The sequence below is a fragment of the Pseudophryne corroboree genome, chromosome 2, assembly GCF_028390025.1.
Source record: "Pseudophryne corroboree isolate aPseCor3 chromosome 2, aPseCor3.hap2, whole genome shotgun sequence".
Classification (NCBI taxonomy): domain Eukaryota; kingdom Metazoa; phylum Chordata; class Amphibia; order Anura; family Myobatrachidae; genus Pseudophryne; species Pseudophryne corroboree.
In genome coordinates, this window is record NC_086445.1 from 151,280,363 (window position 1) to 151,297,490 (window position 17,128).

The following is a 17,128-nucleotide window of genomic DNA, read 5'->3' on the forward strand; positions in this document are numbered from 1 at the left end:
CCCACAATCTAGGTTGCCCTGGGCCCCCACCACCTTTAATCCGGCCCTGGTCATGGCTAGCAGTAATCTCAGAGTCTCACTGAGCTAAGTGGAAGACGTTCATCTTCCACTGTGGTGCTCTAACACAGTGACAAGGTGGCGCTGCGCATTGCCAAAGTATAGCTGGCGCCCATCTTGGTTAGGAATACCTGATGACAGTGGAATAAAGTACATTGAAGCATTGTAATACACCTGCTGTGTCTGCTTTATTACTGAGTCTCGCCTTATCTGCATTGTATGTTGGACTGCATGCTAGAAGTACCTATGGAGGGCACCGGGGACTAAGGAACTGTTTTGTTGTATATATACAGTATACACATTTATGTAGTAACGCCTAGAGGACTATTAATGCAGTAATTGTGATCAATCCTATTATAGGAGTTTTGGGGCCGGCTCTGCTGTGTTACCTCCCTGATCATGAGATTTTGACCTTTGGGGCAAATTTGTCAAGTGTTGATAACCCCTGATTTCTGCCTTACTGACGTTTTTGCTGAAGAAAGGGCTAATAATTACTATAAAAGGCATTCTGTGAGGAAATGAAAGATTTAGCCAGTGGTGCCCTTAGATTCTCTTACTGATGACCAGTCCTGCTCAGTGAAATGTGACAGGCACTTCCTAAACAGTGAAAAGTGGAGTTTATCGTTATTTGTAAAATAACACGAGGCACCACGAGAAGATTGCGCCATGGCTACTACCATGTCCCACCACCGCCTCCGGGCGCCCTCGTGCATGTGCAATTTCCCCCTAATATCCTGTATGCACATCTGGGCAGCCCAGGACACATTGTGTATTGCTTCAGCTACACGCTAATGCAACAAGCCAGATATTGATGATGAGGTAAGTTTCTGCAAAACCTCTCTGGGGACTTTCTTTTACAAAAAATCAGCACTAAATATTCCTCAGCATAGATAAGTTACATTAGAGTACATCTCCCTCATACCAGAATGTAAGCTCTCATGAGCAGGGCCCTCTTCCCTCATGTGCTTATCCTTTTCTTACTTTAACAATCTTCGACTGCAACAAACCCCGCGGTTTTCTGCCACCTGATACTTACGTCAGGGTCGTCTGCTGCTGAAGATATGCTTATTTACCCTGTATTGTCTTATATTGTCATCAACTGTAAGTTACTGTTTTCCTGTTTTGATTATTTATGTACTCTGTAATTGGGCGCTGCGGATCCCTTGTGGCGCCATATAAATAATAATAATAATAATAATAATAATAATAATAATAATAATAACCTTGGTATCAGGACCATATATCGAATTGTCCCATATATTGCTATATATACACAGAGAAATATTTCTGTGTTTCCCCAGCAGTACACAATCCCGGAAGGTAATGTGTAACTGCATGCAGTGCTGAGACATTTGGCCATCTCTGAGGCTCAGCTGTGACAGGAGAGCTGTCAGTGGTTGCCATAGAGACGTCGCCTCCTGCAGCTGCCTCGGAGCACGCCGCTTTCGGTGGTCATGGCGACGCCACCACGTGACGTCCCGTAAATCGGCCTCGGATTGGTCAGACCTCTCAAACGCGGGTTGATTGAAATCAGCGGTGTCTCTCTGGCAGCTATCAGAGGCAGCGGCAGCGGGAGCTCCCCTGCCGTGCACATCCCTACGGACCCGCGCTCCTACCTCCTGCACACCTGAGCCGCATCTGCCATCTCCGCCCCCCTCATCACCGCAGCTGGCGGCAATCACCCGGTCTACCAGCCCCATATAAATACCGGGAGTGCGGGGGAGGGGGATAGCTGTGCTCGGTGCTTGTCTGAGGTTGTCGTCTTATCCGGTAATGTGCCGCGCTCTCCGCGGCGTGTTTGAATTTTAGAACGCTGGCGGGTCACCCGGTGACTGCACAGCGGCAGTGACCCTGCGGGGTGCTGCTATACCTGTGCTGTGTCCCTGGGCTGCCCTATCGCGTTAAGGCTATATATCTAGAAGGTCATATTACATATTCTTGGCTGGCTGCCGCCGCTCTCCCCGGTGATGGCCGGTTCCCCCGTGCTAGTAACTGTTACTCTTCCCTGTAATGCTGCGCAGAATATCGCCGCCTCCCGGGTAGTCACCGGTCTATGGGATGCTAGGCTCTATAGATCCGTACACTAATGATCTTTCTACTCTTAAATTAATTCTGTGCGGTGTTACCTTTTATATAAATGAACTTGTATAACTAATGAATAGCCATAGATCTCTAGTTAAGTGGTCTCAGCTCGCTTGTTACTCCTGTTATGACTGATGGCTGTGGTTTGAGTTTTGGGAAAGGTGTGTGTACTGTTCCACGGAATGCTCCTGTTCTCTACCCCCTACACCTCGTATGCTGGCTAAGGTACAGTTTAGAAGTGCTGTATGGTAATTACAGTGGAGCTTTATATTGGCACTAATGCCGAATCTTTTTAAACCGTAAGGCTAACTGGGTTATACCTTTTTGCTTACTGTAACAGATGTGATCTATAAGCTACAATACAATTTGGGCACAACTTTACTAATTTATGACTTGCTAGAAATGCAACGTTGAACCTAAGCTGTACATCTTGCTGCTTTAAACTGTTTCTTCCATGATAAACAGTGTAGGCCAGTGGTTTCCAAACATTTTTGAATCACGGTGCCTTAGAGTATCAGAATTTCTTTCATGGCACCCCAAGGCCAAAAATGTCTTCTTGAGAAATTTAGAATGTGTTTGTTATCCTTAGGCTCAATTGTGTGGACGGGGACAAGATTTGCTTCTGTTTGGCCACATATTTTATGACTGACAGCTACTAGCACTAGTTTTGCCTATTATATTGACATAAATAATTTGAATTGGTCCTGGACCACCAATCCAAGGCACCCCTGCAAGTGTCCCGAAGGCATCCCAGGGAGCCACGGCACACAGTTTGGGAACCAGTGGTGTAGGCAGTAATCCTGTGTGGCTGACCAACAGTGTTCATGAGTCTGCACTTTGATTCAACATGCCGTGGGAGCTCTTTGAATATTGGGGTGCTTTAGTGTTAATGGTTTTTACTGTAGTTATGGGTTTCTTTAATACTGGTTTAACACGTAATTGCTTCCTCCACTGTCCAGGGATAGCTCTACTAGAAGTGTAGAAGACTTCAGTTGATAGTAACTAGAGCATTAATGTTGCTGCAGCCTTCTCATTGACCTCTTCACCTCTGGCTTTTATGTTTCTTTTATAGATTTCTTATAAATGTTTATTCTCTTTTCTTTCCCTCCCTTAGTTGCTGTGTTAGACTTGAAAATGCGTCGTAATAGTGCATCCAGTCTCCCTTTTGCAGCTAAAGCTGGCATGGAAATCTATGATGGATGTTACAATACTGCACTCTCTAAGCCAGGAACTGTAGTTCAATCCAATCTACAGCCTCAGAGACAAATGCAGAGAACTATTCTTGGAGTGATAAGTGAAAATGATCAGCGGCAGAGGTTGCTTAGCCAGGTAACTACTGTATATTGATATGGATAACCTGAAAGTAAAGCATAAACTCGACTAGTGAAGCCTGGTAAGGATGTGCCAGTCTTCTCCCCCTCTCATTCATAGATGTTGGATTCTGAGCTTCCCCAGTGCCTGAGGGTTGTTAGCCAGCAATAGCTGTGCTTGGGCATGTCCTAATGTAACTGGCTAAATGAAGTAGAGCCTCACTGCTGCTCCCTTCCTTATGTTGGCACTTGCTGTACTGACTCTGCAGGAAATATAATTAGGGGGGGGGGGGGGGCAGGCCTGACAAATTGTTAGGGCCCCCTAAAATTTTCTTTATTAAAGAAATTCCTATGCACATGCAGAGCAGCACCATGCTATGCCCCTTGCGCCATATTAAGTCCCCACAGTAATGCCCACAGTATGCAGTACCTGCTCATTGTCAGGGGATCTCACCTGACAGTTTGTGCCTGCTTCAAGTTAAAAATTTTGTAACGTCCCCAAAATGGAGACCACCTCAGATGGTTTTAAAGATACTTGAGGTGGCTCAAGTATCTTTAACGGTCTACTCCTGAGGCAGTGGCCATTTTGGGAGGGACGCTTTCAATAGAGCGCTACGAGCGGACTGTGGCACGGGCAGTGCACACTCCTCTTGTGATTCTGAGAGGAGACTTGGAAAATAAGACCTGTTGGTGATCCTTGACAGAGTTTGGGAGCCGCTGACTTAGAGGATGCCTTAATTCTAACTAATGGGTATACAGGTTGAGTATCCCATATCCAAATATCCGATATACGGAATATTCCGATATACGGACTTTTTTGAGTGAGAGTGAGATAGTGAAACTTTTGTTTTCTGATGGCTCAATGTACACAAACTTTGTTTAATACACACAGTTATTACAAATATTGTATTAAATGACCTTCAGACTGTGTATATAAGGTGTATATGAAACCTAAATGAATTGTGTGAATGTAGACACACTTTGTTTAATGCACAAAGTTATAAAAAATGTTGGCTAAAATTACCTTCGGGCTGTGTGTATATGAAACATAAATGCATTCTGTGCTTAGATTTAGGTCCCATTGCCATGATATCTCATTATGTTATGCAATTATTCCAAAATACGGAAAAATCCCATATCCAAAATACCTCTGGTCCCAAGCATTTTGGATAAGGGATACTCAACCTGTATCTGCTGATACCTCAACATTAAATATATTCATGGAATAATTATCTTCTGTCTGAAGGCTCTAGATCGGATCTTGCATAGTCATACCAGTTTCACCCATGTGATGTGAACGCTCCCTGACCTGGGTTGGACTAGTGTTCCAAATCTTGTCAGACCCAGGATTTTGGTGTTAAAGTCCAAATAGGTTGAACTTGATGGACAATTGTGGGTTGTTTTTGTTTTTTTTGTTTGTTTTTTTTCAACCTTGGTTACTATGTAAAGGGGTATAAGGGTTCCTACCCTGTCCAACTCATTCCAGTATTGGATGAGAGCAGCCATTGTTCACACATTAAGAAAAGTGGTGCACAACTCCCCTCCAGCAGGGATTCCTGGTGAAGCCCTGTCCCATGGCTTTAAAAACCTAAATAACTGGTTCTACAAACTTCTGACTGTATAACCCTTGGTGTTGCCATCAACTGGTCTTGTAGTCGTTTGAATTTTCCTAGACTGAAGGAGTGTAGTGAATGCAGCATCATACTAGACAGAAGCCATTGCCTATCGGCCTGGCTCCACAGGATGTGCTTAATTCTACAAACTACTACCCCTGGCCTTACATGCTTTAGCACTGACCATTTCGGTGGGTCTTGGATGAAGAACTATAACTGCAGTAATAAAGAAGTAACAGTGGATGCCTCCTGTGACTAAAACAGGACTATATTCTTAATCTAGATGCATGTTATGGACTGTAACATGTCCTATGTAAAAGTGCATCTCCCAATCTTATTTCTAACATGAATCAAAACTTGTTAGTCTTCTGGAGATCTTCAGAACAAACTAGAATGTTTTCATAAAACTTCTAAAAATGAACTATCTTCTCCAATGCATTTCAGGCTGCAGCTGTTACTTCTAAAGCTGGTTCGGGAGCTGAGAACGTGTACTCTCTTGCTGGGAAGACATTCTCTACAAATGCTGCTCCAGTGGCCGTCCAGCCTTGCTTCACTATTTATGTGGATGACAAAGAGGACCTCAAAGAGAACTGCTCATTTGAAGTGGAAGTCCCAAGTTTTGAAGAAAGTGAGGAAAACATTGTGAAACAGAAGTTCCATTTGCTACTAGAAGTTAGTGCAGGTAAGTAGTATTTGCCTGCACTCTGTATGTGATAACACTTGGTACTAACTTGGTGTGTATTGATACAGCCTCACCAATGATGGTGGACACCACCTTCCAGCATCCAATTGAAGATACTACTGATGCCGATACAGAGGCTGCTACAGTGTCTGAATATATAGATGAGATTCACCAGTATCTGCGTGAGGCAGAAGTAAGTTATAGGCACTCTACCTTGGTGCAGGTCCTTGGTAAACACATGGGCTCCTATTAAGCACTTATGCTTTCTCAATTGATCATTGTACTTCAATGACAAGTCTGGTGTATTGACTCATGTTTTACGCCCTTATCTAGATTAAACATAGACCCAAGCCTTTCTACATGAGGAAACAGCCAGACATTACTTCCACCATGAGGGCCATCCTAATAGATTGGCTTGTTGAAGTTCGGGAAGAGTATAAGTTGCACAACGAGACCTTGTATTTGGCTGTAAACTATTTGGACAGATTCCTATCCTGCATGTCTGTACTGAGAGGGAAGCTTCAGCTTGTAGGAACAGCTGCCATTCTCCTGGCTTCGTAAGTGCTGAGATGCAAACAACTGTACAGTTGTATTAAGTGTGTGCAATGCAATATAAATCTGCCTTTGACTTGTGTGTGTGTGTGGTGTGACATGATGAGCACAAGTTTTCCGAAACTACTTGGACAACAAATCCATATGGAAGTAATTTATCAATTGTTCTGCCTGAGTAAGAGTGAAAGTTTATGGCACTCTTAAAGCATTAAACAAATTCAATGGGGTGGGCAAACTTTGCTCAGACGATTTGCTAATATTGTGTAATGGTCTAATACAGTGATTTACCAAACTCTGTCCTCAAGGACCAAGTTTTAAGTATAGCCATGCTTGGCCAGAGGTGACTTAATTAGTACATCGGTCACTTTCACTTGACCGTTTGTACTGGGCCATGGATATCTTTAAAACCTGGACTGTTAGGTGTCCTTGAGTTTTGGAACCATTGGGCTAATACAAATGTTCCTGTGTCATGTTCAAATATTTCCTCCTTAGGAGTATCTAGAAAGGCATAATATCCTAATTGTTAACACTATGGGCGCGATATATCATTTGAATACCACCCAATCTCCTCCTTTCTAAAGTGATCCCTGTTTTCTCTGACGTCCTAGTGGATGCTGGGAACTCCATAAGGACCATGGGGAACAGCGGCTCCGCAGGAGACTGGGCACAAAAGTAAAAGCTTTAGGACTACCTGGTGTGCACTGGCTCCTCCCCCTATGACCCTCCTCCAAGCCTCTGTTAGATTTTTGTGCCCGGCCGAGAAGGGTCCACACTAGGGGCTCTCCTGAGCTTCTTAGTGAAAGTTTAGTTTTAGGTTTTTATTTTCAGTGAGACCTGCTGGCAACAGGCTCACTGCATCGAGGGACTAAGGGGAGAAGAAGCGAACTCACCTGCGTGCAGAGTGGATTGGGCTTCCTAGGCTACTGGACACCATTAGCTCCAGAGGGACCGAACACAGGCCCAGCCTCGGAGCTCGGTCCCAGAGCCGCGCCGCCGGCCCCCTTACAGAGCCAGAAGCAAGAAGAGGTCCGGAAAAATCGGCGGCAGAAGACATCAGTCTTCAACAAGGTAGCGCGCAGCACTGCAGCTGTGCGCCATTGTTACTCAGGCACACTTCACACTCCGGTCACTGAGGGTGCAGGGCGCTAGGGGGGGGGGGGGGGGCGCCCTGAGCAGCAATGTAAAACACCTTGGCTGGCATAAATACACCACATATAACCCCCAGGGCTATATGGATGTATTTTAACCCCTGCCAGAACTCACCAAAAAAGCCGCCGAGAAGGGGGCGGAGCCTATCTCAGCACACGGGCGCCATTTTCCATCACAGCTCCGCTGGAAGGACGTCTCCCTGACTCTCCCCTGCAGTCCTGCACTACAGAAAAGGGTAAAAAAGAGAGGGGGGCACTAATTTGGCGCAGTTTTAATACTAACAGCAGCTATAAAGGGAAAAGCACATTTTATAGTGGTGTGTGTATGTGTGTGTGTGTGTATATGTATGTATGTATATATATATATATATATATATATATATATATATATATATATATATAGCGCGCTCTGGTGTGTGCTGGCAAACTCTCCCTCTGTCTCCCCAAAGGGCTAGTGGGGTCCTGTCCTCTATCAGAGCATTCCCTGTGTGTGTGCGGTGTCGGTACGATTGTGTCGACATGTTTGAGGAGGAAAATGAGATGGAGACGGAGCAATTGCCTATTATACAGTTGTCACCCCCTAGGGAGTCGACACCTGAGTGGATGAGCTTATGGAAGGAATTGCGTGACAGTGTCAGCTCTTTACGACAGACAGTTGACGACATGAGACAAGCGGCTACTCAGCTTGTGCCTGTCCAGGGGTCTCAAACGCCATCAGGGGCTTTAAAACGGCCGTTACCTCAAATGGCAGACACAGACACGGATACTGACTCCAGTGTCGATGATGAGGAGACAAACGTGACTTCCACTAGGGCCACACGTTACATGATTGAAGCAATGAAAAATGTATTGCATATCTCTGATAATACAAGTACCACTAAAAAGGGTATTATGTTTGGTGAGAAAAAACTGCCTGTAGTTTTTCCTGTATCCGAGGAATTAAATGAAGTGTGATGAGGCGTGGGTTTCCCCCGATAAAAAACTGATAATTCCTAAAAGGTTATTGGCATCGTACCCTTTCCCGCCAGAGGATAGGGCACGTTGGGAAACACCCCCTAGGGTGGATAAAGCGCTCACACGCTTGTCTAAACAGGTAGCACTACCCTCTCCTGATACGGCTGCCCTAAAGGAACCTGCCGATAGAAAGCTGGAGAATATCCTAAAATGTATATACTCTCACACGGGTGTTATACTGCGACCAGCAATCGCCTCAGCCTGGATGTGCAGTGCGGGCCTGGCGTGGTCGGATTCCCTGACTGAAAATATTGATACCCTAGATAGGGACAGTATATTAATGACTATAGAGCATTTGAAGGATGCATTTCTATATATGCGTGATGCACAGAGGGATATTTGCCGTCTGGCATCTAGAGTTAGCGCGCTGTCCATTTCTGCAAGAAGAGGTTTATGGACGCGGCAGTGGTCAGGTGATGCGGATTCTAAAAGGCACATGGAAGTATTGCCTTATAAGGGGGAGGAGTTATTTGGGGTAGGTCTATCAGACCTGGTAGCCACGGCAACTGCTGGAAAATCCACATTTTTACCCCAGGTAGCTTCTCAACCTAAGAAGACGCCGTATTAGGCGCAGTCCTTTCGGCCCCATAAGGGCAAGCGGGCAAAAGGCGCCTCATTTCTGCCCCGTGGCAGAGGGAGAGGAAAAAGGCTGCAGCAAACAGCCAGTTCCCAGGAACAAAAGCCCTCTCCCGCCTCCGCAAAGTCCTCAGCATGACGCTGGGGCTTTACAAGCGGACTCAGGCACGGTGGGGGCCCGTCTCAAGAAGTTCAGTGCGCAGTGGGCCCACTCGCAAGTGGACCCCTGGATCCTTCAGGTGGTATCTCAGGGGGTACAAATTGGAATTCGAGACGTCTCCCCCTCGCAGTTTCCTAAAGTCTGCTTTACCGACGTCTCCCTCAGACAGGGAGGCAGTATTGGAAGCCATTCACAAGCTGTATTCCCAGCAGGTGATAATCAAGGTACCCCTCCTGCAACAGGGAAAGGGATACTATTCCACACTATTTGTGGTACCGAAGCCGGACGGCTCGGTGAGACCAATTTTAAACCTAAAATCCTTGAACACTTACATACAAAGTTTCAAATTCAAGATGGAGTCGCTCAGAGCAGTGATTGCAAACCTGGAAGAAGGGGACTATATGGTGTCTCTGGACATCAAAGATGCTTACCTACATGTCCCAATTTACCCTTCTCACCAAGGGTACCTCAGGTTTGTGGTACAGAACTGTCACTATCAGTTTCAGACGCTGCCGTTTGGATTGTCCACGGCACCCCGGGTCTTTACCAAGGTAATGGCCGAAATGATACTCCTTCGAAGGAAGGGAGTTTTCGTTATCCCTTACTTGGACGATCTCCTGATAAGGGCAAGATCCAGGGAACAGTTGGAAGTCGAAGTAGCACGATCTCAGATAGTGCTGCGCCAGCACGGTTGGATTCTCAATATTCCAAAATCGCAGCTGATCCCGACGACACGACTTCTATTCCTAGGGATGATCCTGGACAGTCCAGAAAAAGGTGTTTCTCCCGGAGGAGAAAGCCAGGGAGTTATCCGAACTAGTCAGAAATCTCCTAAAACCAGGCCAAGTCTCAGTGCATCAATGCACAAGGGTCCTGGGAAAGATGGTGGCTTCTTACGAAGCAATCCCATTCGGCAGATTCCACGCAAGAATCTGCCGAGTGGGATCTGCTAGACAAATGGTCCGGGTCGCATCTTCAGATGCATCAGCGGATAATCTTGTCACCAAGGACAAGGGTGTCTCTCCTGTGGTGGTTGCAGAGTGCTCATCTTTTAGAGGGCCGCAGATTTGGCATTCAGGACTGGGTCCTGATGACCACGGATGCCAGCCTGAGAGGCTGGGGAGCAGTCACACAGGGAAGAAATTTCCAGGGCTTATGGTCAAGCCTGGGGACATCACTTCACATAAATATCCTGGAGCTAAGGGCCATCAACAATGCTCTAAGCCTAGCAAGACCTCTGCTTCAAGGTCAGCCGGTGCTGATCCAGTCAGACAACATCACGGCAGTCGCCCACGTAAACAGACAGGGTGGCACAAGAAGCAGGAGGGCAATGACACAAGTTGCAAGGATTCTTCGCTGGGCGGAAAATCATGTGATAGCACTGTCAGCAGTGTTCATTCCGGGAGTGGACAACTGGGAAGCAGACTTCCTCAGCAGACACTACCTCCACCCGGGAGAGTGGGGACTTCACCCAGAAGTCTTCCACATGATTGTGAACCGTTGGGAAAAACCAAAGGTGGACATGATGGCGTCCCGCCTCAACAAAAAACTAGACAGGTATTGCGCCAGGTCAAGGGACCCTCAGGCAATAGCTGTGGACGCTCTGGTAACACCGTGGGTGTACCAGTCAGTGTATGTGTTCCCTCCTCTGCCTCTCATACCCAAGGTATTGAGAATCATAAGAAGGAGAGGAGTAAGGACTATACTCGTGGCTCCGGATTGGCCAAGACGGACTTGGTACCCGGAACTTCAAGAGATGCTCAGAGGACCCGTGGCCTCTACCTCTAAGAAAGGACCTGCTCCAGCAGGGACCCTGTCTGTTCCAAGACTTACCACGGCTGCGTTTGACGGCATGGCGGTTGAACGCCGGATCCTGAAGGAAAAAGGCATTCCGGATGAAGTCATCCCTACCCTGATCAAAGCCAGGAAGGATGTAACCGTACAGCATTATCACCGTATTTGGCGTAAATATGTTGCGTGGTGCGAGGCCAGGAAGGCCCCTACAGAGGAATTTCAACTGGGTCGTTTCCTGCAAACAGGACTGTCTATGGGCCTAAAATTAGGGTCCATTAAGGTTCAAATTTCGGCCTTGTCGATTTTCTTCCAAAAAGAACTGGCTTCAGTTCCTGAAGTTCAGACGTTTGTCAAGGGGGTACTGCATATACAGCCTCCTTTTGTGCCTCCAGTGGCACCTTGGGATCTCAATGTAGTTTTGGGGTTCCTAAAATCACATTGGTTTGAACCACTCACCACTGTGGACTTAAAATATCTCACATGGAAAGTGGTAATGCTGTTAGCCCTGGCTTCAGCCAGGCGTGTCTCAGAATTGGCGGCTTTATCCTATAAAAGCCCTTACCTAATTTTTCATACGGATAGGGCAGAATTGAGGACTCGTCCTCAATTTCTCCCTAAGGTGGTTTCAGCGTTTCACTTGAACCAGCCTATTGTGGTACCTGCGGCTACTAGGGACTTGGAGGACTCCAAGTTGCTGGACGTAGTCAGGGCCCTGAAAATATGTTTCCAGGACGGCTGGAGTCAGGAAATCTGACTCGCTGTTTATCCTGTATGCACCCAACAAGCTGGGTGCTTCTAAGCAGACTATTGCTCGTTGGATTTGTAGTACAATTCAGCTTGCACATTCTGTGGCAGGCCTGCCACAGCCAAAATCTGTAAAAGCCCATTCCACAAGGAAAGTGGGCTCATCTTGGGCGGCTGCCCGAGGGGTCTCGGCTTTACAACTTTGCCGAGCAGCTACTTGGTCAGGGGCAAACACGTTTGCTAAATTCTACAAATTTGATACCCTGGCTGAGGAGGACCTGGAGTTCTCTCATTCGGTGCTGCAGAGTCATCCGCACTCTGCCGCCCGTTTGGGAGCTTTGCTATAATCCCCATGGTCCTTACGGAGTTCCCAGCATCCACTAGGACGTCAGAGAAAATATGAATTTACTTACCGATAATTCTATTTCTCGTAGTCCGTAGTGGATGCTGGGCGCCCATCCCAAGTGCGGATTGTCTGCAATACTTGTACATAGTTATTGTTACAAAAATCGGGTTATTGTTGGGAGCCATCTTTTCAGAGGCTCCTCTGTTATCATACTGTTAACTGGGTTCAGATCACAGGTTGTACGGTGTGATTGGTGTGGCTGGTATGAGTCTTACCCGGGATTCAAAATCCTTCCTTATTGTGTACGCTCGTCCGGGCACAGTACCTAACTGAGGCTTGGAGGAGGGTCATGGGGGGGAGGAGTCAGTGCACACCAGGTAGTCCTAAAGCTTTTACTTTTGTGCCCAGTCTCCTGCAGAGCCGCTGTTCCCCATGGTCCTTACGGAGTTCCCTGCATCCACTACGGACTACAAGAAATAGAATTATCGGTTAGTAAATTCTTATTGCGCCAATAATCGGATTTAGCTGCATAAAGGGTTGGGCACCCTCACTACCTCAGGGGTAGTGAGCTGAAATAATTACACCATGCCCATCAGCAGAAACAGTACTGGTGTGGAAGGGGGTGAAAAGAATTGAATACCGCCCTAAGTGTTGTAACATGAATATAGCTTTTGGGTGGGATGTAATGAAGTCCAAGTTCGCTGGCTGTTTGGGATGCCGGCTGAACTGACTGCCCCATTTAAAAACAATCATGTACTAGGCTAAATCATGCCTTGTCCATGATCGCCCCTTTAAAAAAAAAGTCAGGTTAGCCTGCATGGATGAAACTGAGTTCATTGCAGCCCAGCTCTTGTCTCCTAACTTCTGAAGCTTGCACTGAAATTCCAGCATACTGTACATCTAAGCAATAGCTGAAGAGCCTAAACCAGGCAGGGTAGCTCTCAGAGTGCTGGTACTTAAGCGCTATTAATACTACAGTATCTTGACTGGTAGTCCCTTCTTGGGCTGCTGACTTGGGTCAAATTTAAGAGTCATTTGATGCCTAAAACTGCCAAAACGAGTATAACAGGTCTACTGCAATAAAGCCTTCAGTTCTGGCTAGTTAACAGGATTAACACTTTGGCTAAGCAGATGTTTAAAATGTTAAGTGGTCAATATACATTTAGACTCTTTAGTGTGCTAGTCTGAAATGTAAACATCATTATCTAATGGACTTTCCTGTTTGAATATGTGAATCATGACTTCAATCCCCCATCAATGTAACCTTACCCAGCATGACTACAGAATCTAACTTTTCAGAGGGATTTTATATTTAGGAACATATTACTAATTGCATTAACAAATTGAACCTTGCTGTAATAAAGTGTGCCTTATTTCTAGATGTAAATGGTCACTGGGGATGAAGGAAAAATGCACAAACTTCTGCTGAACTAACAGACCAGAATCTGCTATAGACTTCCAGAGGTTTTAATTTGTGATATCAAATGGCAAAAACTGACTACATTGAATCAAAATGTAACCTGTCATTGCAGAAAATATGAAGAGATCTACCCCCCTGATGTGGATGAGTTTGTGTATATAACAGATGATACCTACACCAAAAAGCAGCTGCTACGCATGGAACACCTGCTGCTGAAAGTGCTGGCCTTCGATCTGACTGTCCCTACAATCATACAATTCCTCCAGCAGTATTTTCACAAGCAGAATGTCTGCCCCAAGATGGAGTATCTTGCAATGGTAAAAATGATAGAATGTCCCAGTACTAAGCTGTAACTTATATCCCCATGCAGTTGGCTTACTATTAGAAGTGCTTAAAGCAGAGGTTCCCAAATGCGGTCCTCAAGGCACCCCAACAGTCCAGTTTCTAAATGTATCTGTGTTGGACACAGGTGACTTAATTAGTACCTCAGTCAATTTGATTTAACCATCTGTGCTGAGCCATGGATATACCTAAAACTTGGACTGTTGGGGTGCCTTGAGGACTGCGTTTGGAACCTCTGATTAAAGTATTGTAGTTTAATCTCTAATCTTTTCATTAATCTAACCTTATTGGCTCCTGAGTTCATTTTACCTGTCTGTAGTTCTATTATCTGTCCTTGCTGTGACTCAAAAGGCTTAGTAGCCTTGAGGAACTTTCCACACTTCAGTGAGACCCAAGGAGACTGAAGTGGTACTTTTCGGATCATCTAGACCAGGGCTGGCCAAACTGGTACTCAAGATCTAACAGTTCATGTTTTCCAGGCCTCTTGGAGATCTGTAGAATTGTCAGTTGGGAATGAATGCAACACATTTTAATTAGTAATGACTACACCTGTGCACCAGCAAGGTGGTCTGGGAAATGTGAACTGTTGGTAGATCTTAAGGACTGGTTTTGCCTGCTCTGGTCTAGACTCTTAAATCAACTTGAAAGAGGTCTACAATATTACCAGGCTGTGGGTAAACTCTATATATATATATATATATATATATAATTATATTCTTTTTTTCCTTCCCTTTCTAGTATACTGCAGAACTAACCCTACTCCACGTGGAGCCTTTCCTGAAGTATGTGCCATCTCTCACTGCAGCTGCAGCTTATTGTCTGGCAAACTACACAGTTGACAGAATCTTTTGGGTAAGCAGCTTTCATAACCAACAAACTACTGAGGACCATTAACTTCAAATATCCAACAGTTTTCTTTAAGGATTATAACCCATCAATTTAACTTAAGGAAGTTGGGTGCAGAGCTCTGTCAACAGTGTATTCTATTAACCATTCTGTTTGAGAACTGCAATTGGGGGGGGGGGGGGGGGCTTTGTAGGTGGTAGAGAAAAGGATGCTATTCCTCCCACTCTTAAATCTCAGTCAAAGACCCAGAAATGGTTTCTGTGAGACCATTCACAGCAATAATGTGTACTTGGTATAGATCTCTGTAGGGTGTGATTAGCTGTTGGAACAATTAATGTCCATGTTATGTCTCTAAACAGCCGTCAACTCTTGAAGCCTTCACGGGCTACACATTGAGTGACATAGCACCATGTCTGGCTGATCTGCACAGAGCCTGTCTTAGCGCGCCTCACCAACCACAGCAAGCCATCAGGGAAAAATACAAAGCAACCAAGTAAGTGACATCACAGATTCATGTAGAAATGGCCGAGAGGCATCAACAGAACCTGACTCCTTTCTGTCTCTTCCAGGTACATGCAGGTCTCTCTCCTGGCGCTCCCTCAGACACTTTTGCTATGACTGAAGAGCTTTTAATGATTTATGTAGCACTTACCTCAGGATCAACAGTGTTGGTCTCCTTTTAGAAAGACACTGCTGGCCAAGTGTCAAATAGGATCTTTTTTAAACTTGCGCACTTTTTATATGACCACTCTTAAGGATAGACTTAATTTATTAATGTGCAACTATAGGAAAGCTGTAGAAGTATTACTTTTTTTTTTTTTTTTTTTTTGACTCCTGGCCAGAATTCCAGTTTTTTGGCTGCAGACCTGAATAAACTTGACTTGGCACAGGAAAGGTGCAATAGGGATTATATGGGATCACAAGGGTACAAAAGTGTCCTAGTCAAAATGTAACAAACAATGAAGATGAGTTAATTACATGGTGGTTTACATAATTTTACTATGTACACAGAAGCTGTCACATCCATTTGTCCAGGGAACAGTAACTGCCTATGTGCAGACTTTGCTGGAACAATCTGTGGCATACCTGCACTGGACATCTTGTGTCATCCATATGCTGTCCTCCATATGCTGTCCTGATGTAAGCATTTTAATAAACAATTTACTTTTCCATCCAATGTCGTCTTTGTAGACTTGCAAATGTCCATATGGGAAAACTTGTGTGGATGCATGGCATGAAACTCCTGTGACCCTAATGGTATTACAGCCTCTTTAGTACACAAAGGCTCAGACAAATGCCATAAGAGCCACTGTCCATGTGTAATGTGGTCTAGTAAGACTTCTCATGATCAACTACTGTACAGCAAATGGATAAGATGAGGCCTTTCATGACTCTGCAACTCTTGCCTCTTAAGGTGCCTCCATACTGAAACAACTTAAAGGTTGCCAGGGAATTGGAGTGGAACTTCTAGCAAAAACTACCCCTGTGATTCTCTTCCTGTCAGTGGTCACAAGCTGCATTCTTAAACACTGGCTAAGACAACATATCTAAATGCTGTCCTATAACTACAAAGTCACTATGCTTGGTGCAAGGATGTGTGTGTGTGTGTGTGTGTGTGTGTGTTCTATCTATATATCATTTTTTTTTTTTTTTGGGGGGGGGGGGGGGGCACAAACATGGCTTATGTGCTAGTCTTCAACAGATTTGAGAGGTGCTTTGGCAGCAGACTTAAATGTGGGTAACTGCTCTGTTAGCGTGTGCTGCTGAAATGGTGCTGGCTAGACATGTGAAGTCAGGGTGGCTGTCCCAATACTTAGCAGTTGATGTTATGTCAATACCAGTGTCATAATCTGGTCATTGCACAATTGGTCTGCCTGTAAAGTGTTTGACAGGGTCACAACACTTATATGTAGGAATCTGTCCTTCACACTGGACTTGTTCTAGGCCAGGGGTGGGGAACCTCAGGCCTGAGGGCCGTATAAGGCCCGCAGAGCCACTTGATCCGGCCCGGCTCACCTAGCTGGGCGCCTGCTGAGATTTTGTTACTAGTGGGCACCTGGCTTCTTACCCTCAGTAGCAGCCGGAGGCTGGAGCTCACTCCTGAGCTCTGGCAGTGTGCTGCTGTGCGGTGTTATGGGAGAGATGTCATGACTTCTCTCCCATAGTTCTAAGGAGTGAGCGGCCAGGCGGAGGGCAACGGAGCGGGGCTGGTGAGTATTGTGGTTGTCTTTTCTTTTAAAGTGTGTGTGTGTGTGTGTGTGTGCGTGTCGCTACTAGGGGGCATATCAACTGACTGACGGCATATCGACTGACTGACGGCATATCGACTGACTGACGGCATATCGACTGACTGACGGCATATCGACTGACTGGGGGCATATCGACTGACTGGGGGCATATCGACTGACTGGGGGCATATCGACTGACTGGGGGCATATCGAC

At 45.7% G+C, this 17,128-nt stretch overlaps 1 protein-coding gene and 1 long non-coding RNA gene across 4 annotated transcripts in view; one reads left to right on the plus strand and one right to left on the minus strand.

The window, feature by feature from the left end:
* LOC135004626 (uncharacterized) overlaps positions 1 to 1,553 on the minus strand; it is a 76,514-nt gene extending 74,961 nt beyond the window's left edge. Inside the window, exon 1 of the long non-coding RNA XR_010205362.1 lies at positions 1,281 to 1,553. This is a non-coding gene — a long non-coding RNA (uncharacterized LOC135004626). The remainder of the gene's footprint in view (positions 1 to 1,280) is intronic.
* Positions 1,549 to 15,863, plus strand: CCNA1 (cyclin A1). 3 transcript variants are annotated; one of them, XM_063951841.1, is made up of 9 exons: positions 1,549 to 1,827; positions 3,254 to 3,468; positions 5,507 to 5,690; positions 5,813 to 5,937; positions 6,078 to 6,301; positions 13,611 to 13,815; positions 14,579 to 14,692; positions 15,046 to 15,179; positions 15,256 to 15,863. In XM_063951841.1, the coding sequence occupies exons 2-9, from the start codon at positions 3,274 to 3,276 to the stop codon at positions 15,302 to 15,304; spliced, it is 1,230 nt and encodes a 409-aa protein (XP_063807911.1). In that variant the 5' UTR covers positions 1,549 to 1,827; positions 3,254 to 3,273; the 3' UTR covers positions 15,305 to 15,863. The 3 variants fall into 3 exon arrangements, with proteins under 3 accessions (XP_063807911.1, XP_063807905.1, XP_063807910.1); XM_063951835.1 differs by having other exon boundaries at positions 1,550 to 1,827; positions 5,507 to 5,744; XM_063951840.1 differs by lacking the exon at positions 1,549 to 1,827 and adding an exon at positions 1,926 to 2,364 and having other exon boundaries at positions 5,507 to 5,744.
* The last annotated feature ends 1,265 nt before the right edge of the window (positions 15,864 to 17,128 follow it).

Bases quoted from the DNA above. Each gene is read 5' to 3' on its own strand.
- CCNA1 (XM_063951835.1), top strand. From the start codon at position 3,274: ATGCGTCGTAATAGTGCATCCAGTCTCCCTTTTGCAGCTAAAGCTGGC. The intron at 13,816-14,578 runs GTAAAAATGATA...TTCCCTTTCTAG, and splicing joins AGATGGAGTATCTTGCAATG to TATACTGCAGAACTAACCCT. The intron at 14,693-15,045 runs GTAAGCAGCTTT...GTCTCTAAACAG, and splicing joins CAGTTGACAGAATCTTTTGG to CCGTCAACTCTTGAAGCCTT.